This window comes from Fringilla coelebs, assembly GCF_963513975.1.
Source record: "Fringilla coelebs genome assembly, chromosome: 2".
Classification (NCBI taxonomy): Eukaryota; Metazoa; Chordata; class Aves; order Passeriformes; family Fringillidae; genus Fringilla; species Fringilla coelebs.
The window spans coordinates 80115247-80128745 of record NC_140029.1 but is presented as its reverse complement, the minus strand read 5'-3'; the positions used below and the strand labels follow the sequence as shown (position 1 = coordinate 80128745).

The window sequence follows — 13499 nt, the reverse complement described above, 5'->3', positions numbered from 1 at the left end:
GGGGACCCTGCCTAGGCCAGGGTATTGGACAAAATGATCTCCAGAGGTCCATTCCAGTCCTAATAATTTTGTCATTCTGTGACTTTCCTGAAACTCCACGTGTAATTTTAGTTTAGTTTCTTATTAAAAAAAAAAAATTAAAAATCATTTTTCACAGCTTGAAACAGCATTTCTGCTGACACGAAAACCATCTGCCACAGCACAGTATGTAGGAACCCAATGAAATAGATTATTCCTTATAACTGGTTCTAAAGCTTCTGTTCACTTGGTTAATTTCAGTGAACATCTTAAGAAGAACAAAGCCAAAGCTGGACATGTAGTGCACAGAAATAGACTAGTAGGTCCTGAAACTGCTCCGTGAAATTTCAAGACAATACACACAAAGTGAATGGTACCATCCCGGTACAAAACCTCACTGGTGTTTGAAGAAATGTAAAGTCCCTCAAATTATTACTGCAAAGAGCTGAAATAGCTGTGATTCCTAAAAGCATTTTGTTGTACAGTAAGACAGACTGAAGGCCCCAAGAAAGGAAAGGCATCAGGCCAAGGTCGTTTGCAAAATAACCTGAAAATGGTTTGAAGCCCTTTGACAAAAGCACAGCTAGTCATTGAGGGAGGAAAGGGTAATGTTCAGCCTTTTCATTATCTAGTAATAACAGTTTTAAGGGGAAGGGAAAAAAAATAAGGAAAAAAACCACCTTGCCTAGTGATTTCTGAAATTATGTTAAAGGAGAAGTACATGTTCTTCACCTCGGGTGAAATTTTCCCGTGGTGGAAGTCACTCCCGCTTCCTTTGCGCCGAAGGAGGGACGCGGGCAGTGACCGCGGGACGCCCGCGCCGCTGCCCCTGCGCCCTGCGGGGCCGGGGCCCGGCCCTGCCCCTGTCCCTGCCCCGGCCCTGCCCCTGTTCCTGTCCCTGTCCCGGCCCTGTCCCGGCCCTGCCCCGGCCCCGGCCCAGTCCCGGCCGCCTTCCCGCCTCGCCTGCCGCCCTCCGCGTTACCGCGGCGACGGGCGGCAGCTGCGGCGGGACGGGCGCCGGGGCTGGCCGGGCTGCGGGGCTCGTACCGCGGCCACAGCGGCAGCGGGGGCGGCAGGAGCGGAGGGGGGAGCACGGCAGGTAACGGGAGGGGAGAGGGCGGCGGGGGAAGCCCGGGGGTGCCGTCCGTGCCCCGGTCTCCTCAGGTGCCCGGCACAGCCAAGGCTGTCCCTGTGCCGGTGCCACCTCAGGTGCCGGTCTCCTATGGCTGGTCCTGCGGCAGCATCACCTCTGGTGCCTGGTCGTTTTACAGCCAGTGCCCCTGTGGCGGTGTCACCTCCGGAGCGTGTCCCCTGTGGAGACAGCGCCCCTTTGGCAATGCCACCTCAAGTGCCCGCTCCCTGTGGAGCCAAGGCTGCAGTGCCGCGCGTCATTGCCCACACGTCTGTGGGTGCTGGGACCGTGTCCTTGAGACCCCCACTGCTCTCCCCCACCAGGAATTAGGAATTAGGAATTAGGGCTGTTCCATGCTCCCCTGTCACCCATACTGTTCTTGCATGCAGGCAGGCATGCCCTCACACCCTGGAGTCCTGCCGGACCCGCAGCACCGGGCCGCTCTCTGCAGTAGCATTGTTCTGATCGTCCTGCCGAGGTATTTGAGGACTGCGTGTCTCAGACGGCATCTGCCGGGCAAGGCAACAGGAATTTTTGTTTGGGAGCAGCTACAGCCGGGGTGCGGGTTAATCGCGGTGTGCAAAGGTACAAATGTTTGATGAGCACAGCCATGGATCTCTGGCAAATTAGGATTCATGTGCTTCAGAGTGTCTTTGACATCATTGACATCACACAACAGGGAATGATCCAGAACAAATTTCCGTATGGACACCCAGGCAAGGTTCAAGCTCAGCACCGCCGCTGGTATCTCAGTGCTGCAGCAAGTGCAAGAATTGCTGTCAGAGCTGAGCTGACTCCTGAAGTTTTCGTCTCGCCCATTCCAGCCTGTAATTAGAGCTGCACTCCCCTGTCCTTGTTGTTTTTAATGAGAAAATTGCATAATATGAAAGGAAAGCACAGAACTATCCAGTTTGCGCTACTTGGCTATGTAAATGAATGCGTTTAAGTATCTGAATTATTTGATTTTTGGTGTTTTAACAGGTTAAAACAATCAGTGTTATGGAGGAGGACTTAGAAGTGTTCCAGGAACAAGCTGTGACTAAGTACGTAATGACTTACTCTCTTGGGAGTTGAATATATTATGGAATTGAACTATGTATGTTTATTAAAAATGTGAAACACAAAATATTAATGATTTTGGAAGCAAACTTGATTCTGTATTTCTTCTGTTTTCCATGCAAACTGGAGAAGTTGCTGATAATTAACACATCTTATTGCTTTGGCTAGTACTCTACTCACTGTTTCTGTTAGTTAATGTTTTAAATATTCATACCTGAACCAGAGGTGGAGGGGGGAGAATGAAGTCTATGTAGGGTTTTATTAAGATGTTAAGAAACGTTATTTCAAACTTTTTTTAAAAAGTACTTGAAGTTGCTAGGCTACAGCAATATAAACTTACATATCACAGCTCTTAAAACATTAAGAATCTTGAAAACAAGATTCATTGCTAAAGCCCTGGCCTTATTTTGCACAGATAATAACTACAACTGTTCTCCCCAAGTATTAAGTGCACTTTTCATAAGAATACATAATAATTTTTTATTTCTACATAAACCAAGTTTAGTTCTTTTAATGTTAATCTAAAAAATATGTTAGTATTTAGTTAATCTAAAAAATATGTTAGCACAGTCTTTCTAAAGAAATGAGGACGTGAGTAAGATTTGATGTAGCAAATTCAGCAATTTTAAGAAAAAACAAATATAAGAAGTACTTGCCCACTTAATGACTTAAACCAGAATATTTATCCATCATAATTTTGTAAGTAAACTTACTAACTGCTTTTCAAATAAACCAGTTTATTCTGCCATTATTACCAAGAAACAACACAACATGATATGACACATATTAAATGTAAAAGTATTTCTTAAAATAAAAGACACATGATCTATCATACCTTATTCTGGCCCAAGAAAGTTTTCAATGGGATTTAAGAGTGTGCTTTGAGGCAATTCTTTTTTCATATCATAGTTACATGATTGTCAAAGTAGCCATATAAAAACTTGAATTAGAAAACCCCAAAGGTATTGCTATTCTTTGGCTACAAGTCAGAAGCCTATTTTAAAAATTCAGGATTCTGCCTTGCCTTTATTTCAACCAGTATATGAAATTTCAGGCTATTTGCTGATGCATCTAGAAGAATTTGTCCCATCATAAACCATAATTCTTGCTAGCTAGTAAGTTCCATTAACTATACAAAGGCTCTGGAAGAGTAGTTTAGGATTCATCCTCACTGAAAGGAAACAATTACAGTCTATGCTGACAGTATTCCAGGGATAATACAGTGCCTTTAAAACTTGGGAAAATGGCTGAGTAATGGTGGTTAAAATCATGACAATTACATTCCAGCTGCAAGGACTCATAAATCACAAATTGTCTATCCATAGATGTGCATGATTCGATATGGCTGAAAGTTGTTAAATAAGTTGGTTGTAGTTCTTATAATGGAATTTTGGGGTAGAAGATTCTATCACAACTGGTTTGTATATTTCCTATTTTTAGAGCAATGTTTGCAATAATTAAATTAATTAATATTGACTGTGGAAGCTGTGGTAAATATCCAAACCTAATAAATATACTATGTAAGATTGAATAAGTTTTACTTTTATTTGCATAAATACAGCCATACTTATTTTCCTATTTGTAAGCAAATGTAAATAATATAGAAAGAAAGTATAAATTCAAGACAAAATGAGCCAAACATTTCTTAAATCATCTCTTTTTAAGTAACAACTTTGTTCCAGGGTGTATGGATGATACCATTCTTTCTACCATTCATTTTTCTGTCTGTTAGGAAACAATCAGAAAAATGCAGACCTGTGCAGAACTCCAAAGCAAAAGATGGATAAATAGAGCTAGAAAGGTCTAGCCCATGCAAAAATCCTTTGTGACAAAGTAAAAGGCCTGGAGGTGGTAAAACTTTTTATCTGGATTTTTGCCTAAATTTGGAAACATTTTGATTTACATGAAGATAAATAGTTATTAATGACAGTAGAATATGACTCATCTCTATTTTCACTTATATGGAGACAGAATAAAAGAAGACTAAGAGCTTGCCTACACCACTTTAAAACGAGATAACTTTAAGTGTTTTGAGCTGTTTCAAAGTAAATGAACCAAAAAAAAAGTAGCTGCCACTTGCTAAATACAGGTCATTACTTCCTATATGGGAAATACATTCAATGTATGCATTCAGCAAACTGGGAATGCTGAATCCACATGGGTAAAAAAACCCATGCATACTTCTTTGCTTATGAGAAAATTTGTTCTTTGTGTGTTTGCTTACACGTGTCTTACTAAACAAAAGAAACCATTGCATTCCACATCCAGTGATCAAAATAAATTCTCATGACTGTGGTGCCAAATAATTGGCCATATTCTGAGGGAGCTAATGAGCACTCTTTCCAAAACACTAGTGGACTAAAGCAATAGTTACTGCAGGAAGTAGCACCTCTGTGCTAGTGGGTGGGGATGACTACAGATCTGTCTTCAATACTGGAGCCTTGGTACAGAGTACTTTTGGTAGTAGAACAGCAGCAGTAATCTACAACTTCACATACACAGATTTCCTTTTGCAGCTGCAAGTGTGCTTAGAGGATCCAGGTAAGGAATTGGAGAAAGTGAAAATAGACTGAGAAGCTCTTTCAGAAGGGGTTTTTCTTTCAACAGCTGCTTTTTATATAATGATGATTAGGTTCAAGAAGAATGCAAGAACTGTAAGGAGAAATTTTTTATTAGCAACAAATGCAGAATTTGCCATGTGCAGGAAGATCTGAAAGAGACAGGTGAAATTTAAGAGTGAAAGGTGTCAGCCATGGTGGATCTGAAAGGGTAATCTGATGGTCTAGGCTAGAAGTTGCATTCTTACTTGCATAGCAATATTTAGATTATCCATGTGGCACACAATAAAGCAAGCACCTGTTTCTGAAGGCTAAAATAATACAGCTGAGTCATTGCTGGTGGTTCACTAAAGTGTTGCCATGTGACATTAGAGGAGGCTGGAAGTGCACAGGTCTTTACAGCAGTAGCTAGGAAAAGGTAGTCCTGATGTAGCGGGTAGACCTGATAAAGCAGTATCACTTTATCTTCTGTTTTCAAAATCCCATTTTATATTCCACCCAGAGGCAGTCAAAGTTTACCCATCATTAATGCTACTTTTGAGATGGGTTCCAGAGACTTAGGAGAGGGGTGTTTTTGTTTTGAGCAATATACATCACTTGCTTGCACTTCAGTTATTTTCATCCTATGATTCGTATTAAATTTCAAAACAGCATTGCCAACAGTTTTAACATTAAAAAGTCATTAAGATTTATGTGTGCATTTAAAAAGCCCTTCCAAGCTTAACATTGATACCATTACAGTTTCAAGGATTTGTGGATGTTAAGAATTTAACTTCAAAAAATCATGCAAAGTTTTAATCACAATGTCATAAATCTAACAAATTCACTCAAATTTTCTGTAATAATTATCAAAACAAGGGATGTGCACAATTTAAGCACCAAATAAAAGATTTATGATAAACCCATATCCACATTAAGGAGCTGTTTTTTCAGTTTAATGCAGTCAAAAGTTGAGCATGCAGGCAAACTCAAGACTGATGAAGTGAGGTTCCACCTAGATTTGAAGGCATCATTTAACTTTCCCATTTCTTTCTTTCTGTTGTTGAAAAGTGGTTCGTTCAGTCACAATTAAAACAGAATTGTAGCAATGTAAATAAAGATTTGTTTTCTCCCTTATTCTTTATTTGAAAAAAATAAATCTCTTCATGTTTTTAGAGCTTCTCCATGTGAAGCTGAACTTCAGGAATTAGTGCATCAAATTGACATCATGGTAAACAGAAAGCAAGTAGAATGGGAAAGAAAGATGAGAGCTTTGGAAGCAAAGATGGATATCCAGGATCAAGAATTAGCAAGTGCCCAAAGCAAACTGGATCAAAAAGGTCAAGAGGTATTTAAGAATATCACATTCTATAAAGAAAGTATTTATTCTTGAAGTTTCTTATTAGCATGCTTTAAATTCTCCATAAGACCGTTTGTTCTATCATGTAAAAATACCAAACACCCCTTAAAGGTCACTAATTATCCTCAGTGTTTTGTTTTAAAGTGTGCTTCTGTTCTGAAAAGTGATTGTAAAAATGTCATTGAAAATCTCATATTTCTTCTATTTCCCTAAAGTCTACATCAAATATTCTCGGGTTAGCTGTAAAAAGATAGTTTGATGTTTTGTCTAAATGCCAGCACTTCTCATTTAATCAGAAATTTTAAATGGAAAGATGCAGTTCAAAAAGGTTCCCAAAATCATGTCTTTGTTACTCTTGTTTATTCCTGATTTTTAACATTTTATATTACATACCGTCTTTGTATGATAATTTTACTCATTGTGAAGACTTGAAATGTATTACTCTGTTGACTTTCTCATGAAACTTAAAGCCCAAGTGCACCTGATGTTGTCTGTATTTCACCGTCTTTTCTTCTGAATGATTATTCAGAAGCATCAAGAAATCCTTGCATAGCATTCAGCTCTAGTTCAAGCCAGCTGAATTTAGGTATTTACACAAGGGCATCCTTGTGTGAGCTAGGTGGCTAAATTGCCTGTGGGAGTTTTGAAAATGGAGTGACTCTCCCTAATGAGCAATTAAGAACTTGCCCTCAGTCCCTGCAGTCAGAGGAATCAGGAGAAGAATTCAAGTAGCCCATCCTGAAAGCATCAATTTATTTGTTGTATAGACATTATCTGAAATACTTCAGCATATTCTACCAAGCTTCCAAGTGCCTCTCTAAAAAACACATGCTGTGTATGGTCTCTGTCATATTTCTCAGGTCTCTGTGAAACTCAGTAAGAATTTATGATATTGCAAATGGCACTGCACTTAGGGACCTGAAATGAGTCCACAGTGTCTTCTGGTAATTTGTACATAAATACTGGAAGGTAATTTGTATCATTTTATAAGCCAAGCAAGGAAAATTTTCACAATGGGAAACAGCGTAGTCGGGTTGAAAAAGCTTTCAGGAATGGTCTTTAATGACAGACTTGTACAATATTATGACTAAACCATAACATCAGTGTGTAATGAGATTTTTTACTATAAAATCCCTAATTTGATATTGACACAATCTGGGTCTATGGTATGCAGTTCTATTATCAAGCTACTGATTTAATACTTATTTTTAATATCTCTTCTTAAAGCAGTGATCTTTCAAAGTTTCAAATTACTTTCCCAAAAATTACATCTTTTGAAAAATGTCAGAAAAGGTACATTTGAATGCTTATTTTAACTTTAGGTGGGACTACTTCAACAAGAATTGGAAAACTTACAGAAAACTAAAAATGAAATGGCTCAGAGTTATGAAACTCAGCTTCAAGCACTGAAATCTCAAGTAAGAAAAATGTCAGTTTCATTATTTTGTGATTGCAGTATAAAAAACTTACACATGCCACATTGTATAGATGTGCCATCATGGATTTGGGAAAGATGAATTGTGTCATACAAATGATGATGACTGCAGCTTCCTCCCAGGCTCCATTATAATTTATGTACCGTCGTGTCAAAACTCTTTGGATGGATTTTGATGTGGATGTGACATCTGTTATGAAGACAGATACTTGATTTCCTAACTTCAGACTAATAAACTAAAACCTTGGTGAATTAATAAAATAGGTAATTGGATTCATGCTAATATGAGTCTGATGCACATTAGGGATTTTAAGATTTATACTGTGCTTATCATGTCTTTGCTATATCTTTTTCTGGTTTTAGTTTCCCTGATTTACTCAACTGTTAAAGTGGCCTGATAGCTTTTTATAAGGTATAGGTTTCCTTTTTATCAAAATTGGAGTAGCCCACATTAATGATGTTGGGAATTTGTTCTCGCTTTATTTATTTCAGAGTGTTCATGCAGCCCAGAAAGCCAGTTGTATCCTGGGCTACATAAAAAGAAATGTGGCCAACAGATTGAGGGAGGTTGTTCTCCCCCTTTTCTGCTCTGGTGAGGCCCCACCTGCAGTACTGTGTCCAGCTTTGGGCTCCCCAGTATGAAAAATATTTGGACCTGTTGGAGCAAGCAAAAGGACACCATGAAGAAGATCAGGGGGGTCTGGACCATCTCTCTGGTGAAGACAGACTGAGAGAAAGGACAAGCGTTTTAAACTGAATGAGTACAGGTTTAGACTGTACCTAAGGAACAATTTATTATTTTTTTCAGTGAGGGTGATGAGGCAATGGAAGAGGTTGCCCAGCGAAGTTGTGGATGCCCCATTCCTGGAAGTGTTCAAGGCCAGACTCGATGGGGCTTAGAGCAAGCTGGTCTAATGCAAGGTGTCCCTCTTTATGGCAGGGGAGTTGGACTAGATGATCTTTTAAAGGTCCCTTTCAACCCAAACCCTTCTATGGTTTTATGATGCAGTTTGGCTGTGTTTGCTCTGTGCCTATCTTTTTGTTTCTTCAGTATTTTCTACTTCAATCATGAATATAAACTTTGTAGCAAACTTGAGTTGATTCTGTTTCTCAGATTTTAACAACTAAGGTACACAACTCTGCATTGTTTTTCCTACTACTTTTCTGTTCCCTTCACTGGATTCTTTTACCAGAGATGTAGTGTTATAATTCAGAATTTCTAGTCACCACATTTTTTTTGATGATTATAGTGATGTCAGATTGCATAAATTGACTATCATTATTTTCATTTAGAAGTGATAGCACACCTGAGTCCATCAAATGAATAAATCTATTACTTATTTTTAATGTTATGTTGTATTTAATTTATCTTTTCTTTTACAATTGAAAATGGATTTGGAAAACAATTCTGTAAATAGGCAGTGAATGCTTTGGCTGTTTTGTAATTAACACTTCTAATCATTTGGGAAAGTAGCTAGAAATAAAAGCTGGTTTATAATTTACACAAATTACAGAAAAGCATCATCTTAGCATGATTGTTGAGAAGATAAACATTGCACAATGAAAAGGAGTGTGACTTTTATGCATAAGTAGTAAGGTATCTTTTAGCAGTACAGAACTATTCTCAAAAATATAGTAAAGCTCTTTTTTCTTTATAACATTTGCTGCAATATTTTTCCCTTCCTAATTATTTTTTTTATCCCATGCTAAAAATGCTTGGGTTTACGTTTCATGTTGTTGCTAATATCTTCACTGAAATTGAACCTTTTGAAATTGAAAGTCCAGGCAATTTTTCATAAATATTTTTATTTTGGAGTGTTTAATTACCCTACAAGTCCTTTACATGGGCAAATGCAACCTGTTTTCTCTTTTATTTTTTTAAAGGACCTGACATTTTCTAGCCTACAAGCTTTTCCCTTTAAACCTGGTTATATTTCTTCCCCAGATTTTCCTTTTTAGTTACCACTCAGGCCACTTAACCTTTCTTTGGGTTTCCTGATTGCTTCTTCTTCTATCTTTATGCAAGATAAACTTGATAGAACTTTGGATTTCTAGTCTTAAGAATATACATCACTTTCCCAATCCATGTCTCCAAACGTTTCATTCTCTTAGTCATCGTATTCCTATTTCTAAAGGTTCTAGCACTGATGCTGTTTGCATTTTATTTTCCAGTCCCCATTCCTCTCCTTTGCCCAAACCATATTTCTTCATGGAAAGTCCACCTCATTCACCTCGACTGAAAAAGAAAGCTGTTAAATGCCTGCGTTGAGGGGCCTCCTTGATTCTCTTTGTGATAAACAGAAGTCTGCCTGTCAGAACAATTTCTAGCACCTCTGCTAGACAATAGGACTGTCCCACTCTGCTCCTCTAGCTTTTGCCACATCTCCTTACTGAGTTTCTTTCCTGAATTACAGTGATGCATTTTTTTTGCAATGGAATGGCTTTAACGTCTCCAATTCTGAGCTACACAAACTCATATCTAAAATACAGACCTTCTGTGACAATATTAATCTTTGCCTTATCTCCTTTGATTCCCTTCTTTTGGTTCTTATTCTCACTTGGAAGTTATACCACCTTCTAAACTGTAAAAGCATATGAGCTACAATTTAGTTTTGCACAAATTTTGTGTTACTATTTGCCAATAGCATTGTATCTTGCTCTACAGATGTATTCTTAAAATCTTACCCAAGATTTCTTCCTTCCTAATCGTGATAAAAATTGTAAGGATGACTTTTTCAGAATGCTAGACTATTCAGAACGAATTTCTTTTCTGTTTAATGAGCAGTATTCCCTCTGAATTGATTGTGTGCCTGTTGAATGCAGTAAAACCTATATTTTTCTTGTATTAGGGAAATAATTCCTAGTATGTAACCTGAAACTCCTAGGCTACACTTTTGTATCATTCAAACATGCAGCATTTTGTCATAACTAAATAGCATAAATTTCTGAGGTTCATCTGCATTACTTTGATCCTTCTTTTTCTTTTTTTATTTTTTATCTTAATGCCTAGTAAATATTCTGACTTTGAAAGTGATGGAAATCTCTCAGCAAAAGAACAAGGATCCTTTCTTGCTCTAATAACTTTGCAACTAATTTCCTCACTTAGACATGTAAAACCTATGTCTGAGCTATCCCAGACTCCCTTTAGAATCAACAGAAAGAAATGGACACCCCCAGAATACAATTTGAGTCAGTGTATGACAAGAATTTAGGATAGCTGAAATGACTAAGCATTTGCAGGCAGATTTTTCTGATCCAGAGTATTTCAGGCTTGTATGTCTAACTTTCAGAAATCTAAACTAAGATGGATTCTGCCCCAGAACTCACTAAAATGCCCTTTTTTTTTTTTTTAACATGCTCAACATGCAAACAGGACAACTTGGACCTTTTAAAGCAAATATCTGGCCTTAAATGAAAGGATTTTTGTCTTTCAGCCTGGTTTCCAGTCATTGTAACATCCAGACAATAATTTGCCTTTAATATCCTACTGTCATTAAATATCTAAGATTCAAACTAAATGTTCTCATTTTGGACGCTCTGTTCCATTTTGGACTGATTTACCAAATTGTTTGGATACTATATTTCCTAGCCTTTTTAGCATAAACATTCCAATACCTGTCTTATCTGAATTGAGTCTTCCCAGGCAGTTCACATATACCATAATGTATTCAAGAGCAAAACTCTTATTTGAAAAAGGATATCTTTCTTCCAAGGTCAATGAGTTCCATGTTGTTTGAGTCTGGATACTCTTGACTCATTTTAAATATTTTATCTTAACTCTGTTCTCTGACAAAGCCAATTTCAAATATAGGCAGCTTCACTGCAAGACTTTTGATTTGGGTTTAAAGGTGATAACTCAGCTCTGTCATGCCCACATTATAGAATTGCTATTCAGACATTCCTAGCTGGTGAAATCTGTGCCTGGGCCTCTTCATATGATACACATTCTAGTCCAGGACAATCTGCCTTCTTGTTATCTTTTCAATTAGTTTTTGCTGTCCCATATTATGATTCTCAAGTTCATCTCAAATGTGTCTAGGAAGTTTCCAGATTGTTTTTTTTTAATTTGTTTCTGTTCTGTATCTTTTCTGGACTTCTTTTGGCCATGTTTGTTATCCGAATGGACCTCAATTGCTCATTCAGTGTTGACTTAACAGGATTCCATTCCATTTCCAAACAGTAGTTCACAGTAGCTCTTAACAAAAACATGAGATTTTATGGATTTTGTTTGGATATACAAAGAACTTTCTTTGAGAGTCAGAGTTTTTTTAAGTCATATATTTAAATGTAAAGGAACTAAATAATGAGAGGCATGATCAGTATTTATTGGAAGTTTCTTTTCTGCATAATATTCTTCTCAAAGTTCTTTCACTCAGCTTTCCACAGCGCTGTGTTTTTAGTGTTTCCTTTATCAGTATCCCTGGGTTTGCATTTTTTTTTCAAAACCAAATGGACATATTCCTAGCAAACAATATCACTTTTCTGTATCAAATCTGTGAACAGGTACTGGACAGAGCCTTTGTTTTGTGTGGTGTAGTGAATTGATGTGAAAACTGGCTGGTTTTTTGGAGAGGCTGGTCCTTCTCCAGGTACCTTTTCTTCTGTGCCTCTGACTCCCAAGCCAGGCTTTCATGGTGACATCAGTAGGCAGTGTCTGTTGTCTATTTGATGTCTAATTCTGAGACCCACACAGTGGTACCAGAAGAGTGCAATCATCACACACATAACATTTCAACAATTTTCATCATAAGAAAGAAATACGCAAGTTTAGAGTACATAATGATAATCTTTCATTCTGACTGGTGAAGCACCCTTTAAATTGTCAACACAAGATGGCAGTAAACAAGTACAGAACAATCCAGATGAACACTGTAGGGGAAATGACTCTGTGGGGAGCAATGTCATGGAGAGCTGCAGCAGAATTAAGTAGCTGTCAAGAGAACCCATCCAAACAGTTAGTTAACATTTATATGAGAGCATAGTCTTGTTCATCTGTGATAACTTTATTAATCGATTTTAACTTTATTAATTGATTTTTTGTTACATTGATTAAACATTTAGAATGCTAAAGCTGCAGTTGGTGATTCTAGTTTAAAGAAAACTTTGGCTGTGTGATCCTCCTTGATAGATTCTTCATGTTCAACTCTACTTTTGTTTTTAGTTCTCAAAGTTGATACATAGTTATGAAAAGCTACAGTCGCATCAGTTAAAACAAAAAAAGCTTGAAAGCAGAGAAAAATATGAGGAAAACCTGGAGACGTCATCTAACCCAAGGAATTTATACGTGAAACTTGAGGTAAGAAGAGTTGTCATTATATTTTTATTTTAATATGCTTCAAGAACTAATCTTTGATTTAAAATCACAAGCTTTATTTTGCTCATAGTTCTACAAAAATTATATCATTGTCTTGCTTTGGCAAGAATGGTTCTTAGTGTTAATACTATTTAATAGCACAATTTTTGTAAATGTAGCTATAAATAAGTTTTTCTTTTTTTCCGATAAATAGATGTGTACTGTATAACAAAATCTCTTGAGGCATGAGAGCTTGTACATATGCAGGATACTGTCACATAATGCCTGTCATTAAATTCAAGTTTTGTAGACCTCAGGGCAACGTTGACCACTTTGGGCTACATAGAAAAAAGGATTTAGGATTGGAAAACTGCTTGTTAAACCTATATCCTGTCAGCACCCATATGCCTGAAGCAATCCATGACCTTGACCTCAGTGCCTAATTTCCCTAGGCAATGTATGAAGAAGGATTAGGTACTTAAAAATACATGCTGCAGAATCCAGCATACTGGCTGAGGAACTAGATAATAGATGCTGAGGACAGGATTCAGTCATACTCCCTATCCCTTTGGACACGGGCTGGATTTTAGCGGACTTATTCTTGAATAGGGGAAGACACTGATTTTTGTTCATAATTCCTAGCCTTGACTTCTCAGAGGTTACTT

The 13499-nt window shown here is 37.7% G+C and overlaps 1 protein-coding gene across 1 annotated transcript in view; it reads left to right on the top strand.

Annotated features, from left to right (window-relative positions):
• Positions 1-2149: 2149 nt before the first annotated feature.
• The window catches only part of DEUP1 (deuterosome assembly protein 1), a gene marked incomplete at both ends in the record, with an annotated part of 40722 nt that continues 29372 nt past the window's right edge, over positions 2150-13499 (top strand). The window contains 4 exons of the mRNA XM_084226719.1: positions 2150-2193; positions 5923-6094; positions 7429-7524; positions 12703-12837. Of these exons, the coding sequence (XP_084082845.1) occupies positions 2150-2193; positions 5923-6094; positions 7429-7524; positions 12703-12837 (447 nt within the window). The remainder of the gene's footprint in view (positions 2194-5922; positions 6095-7428; positions 7525-12702; positions 12838-13499) is intronic.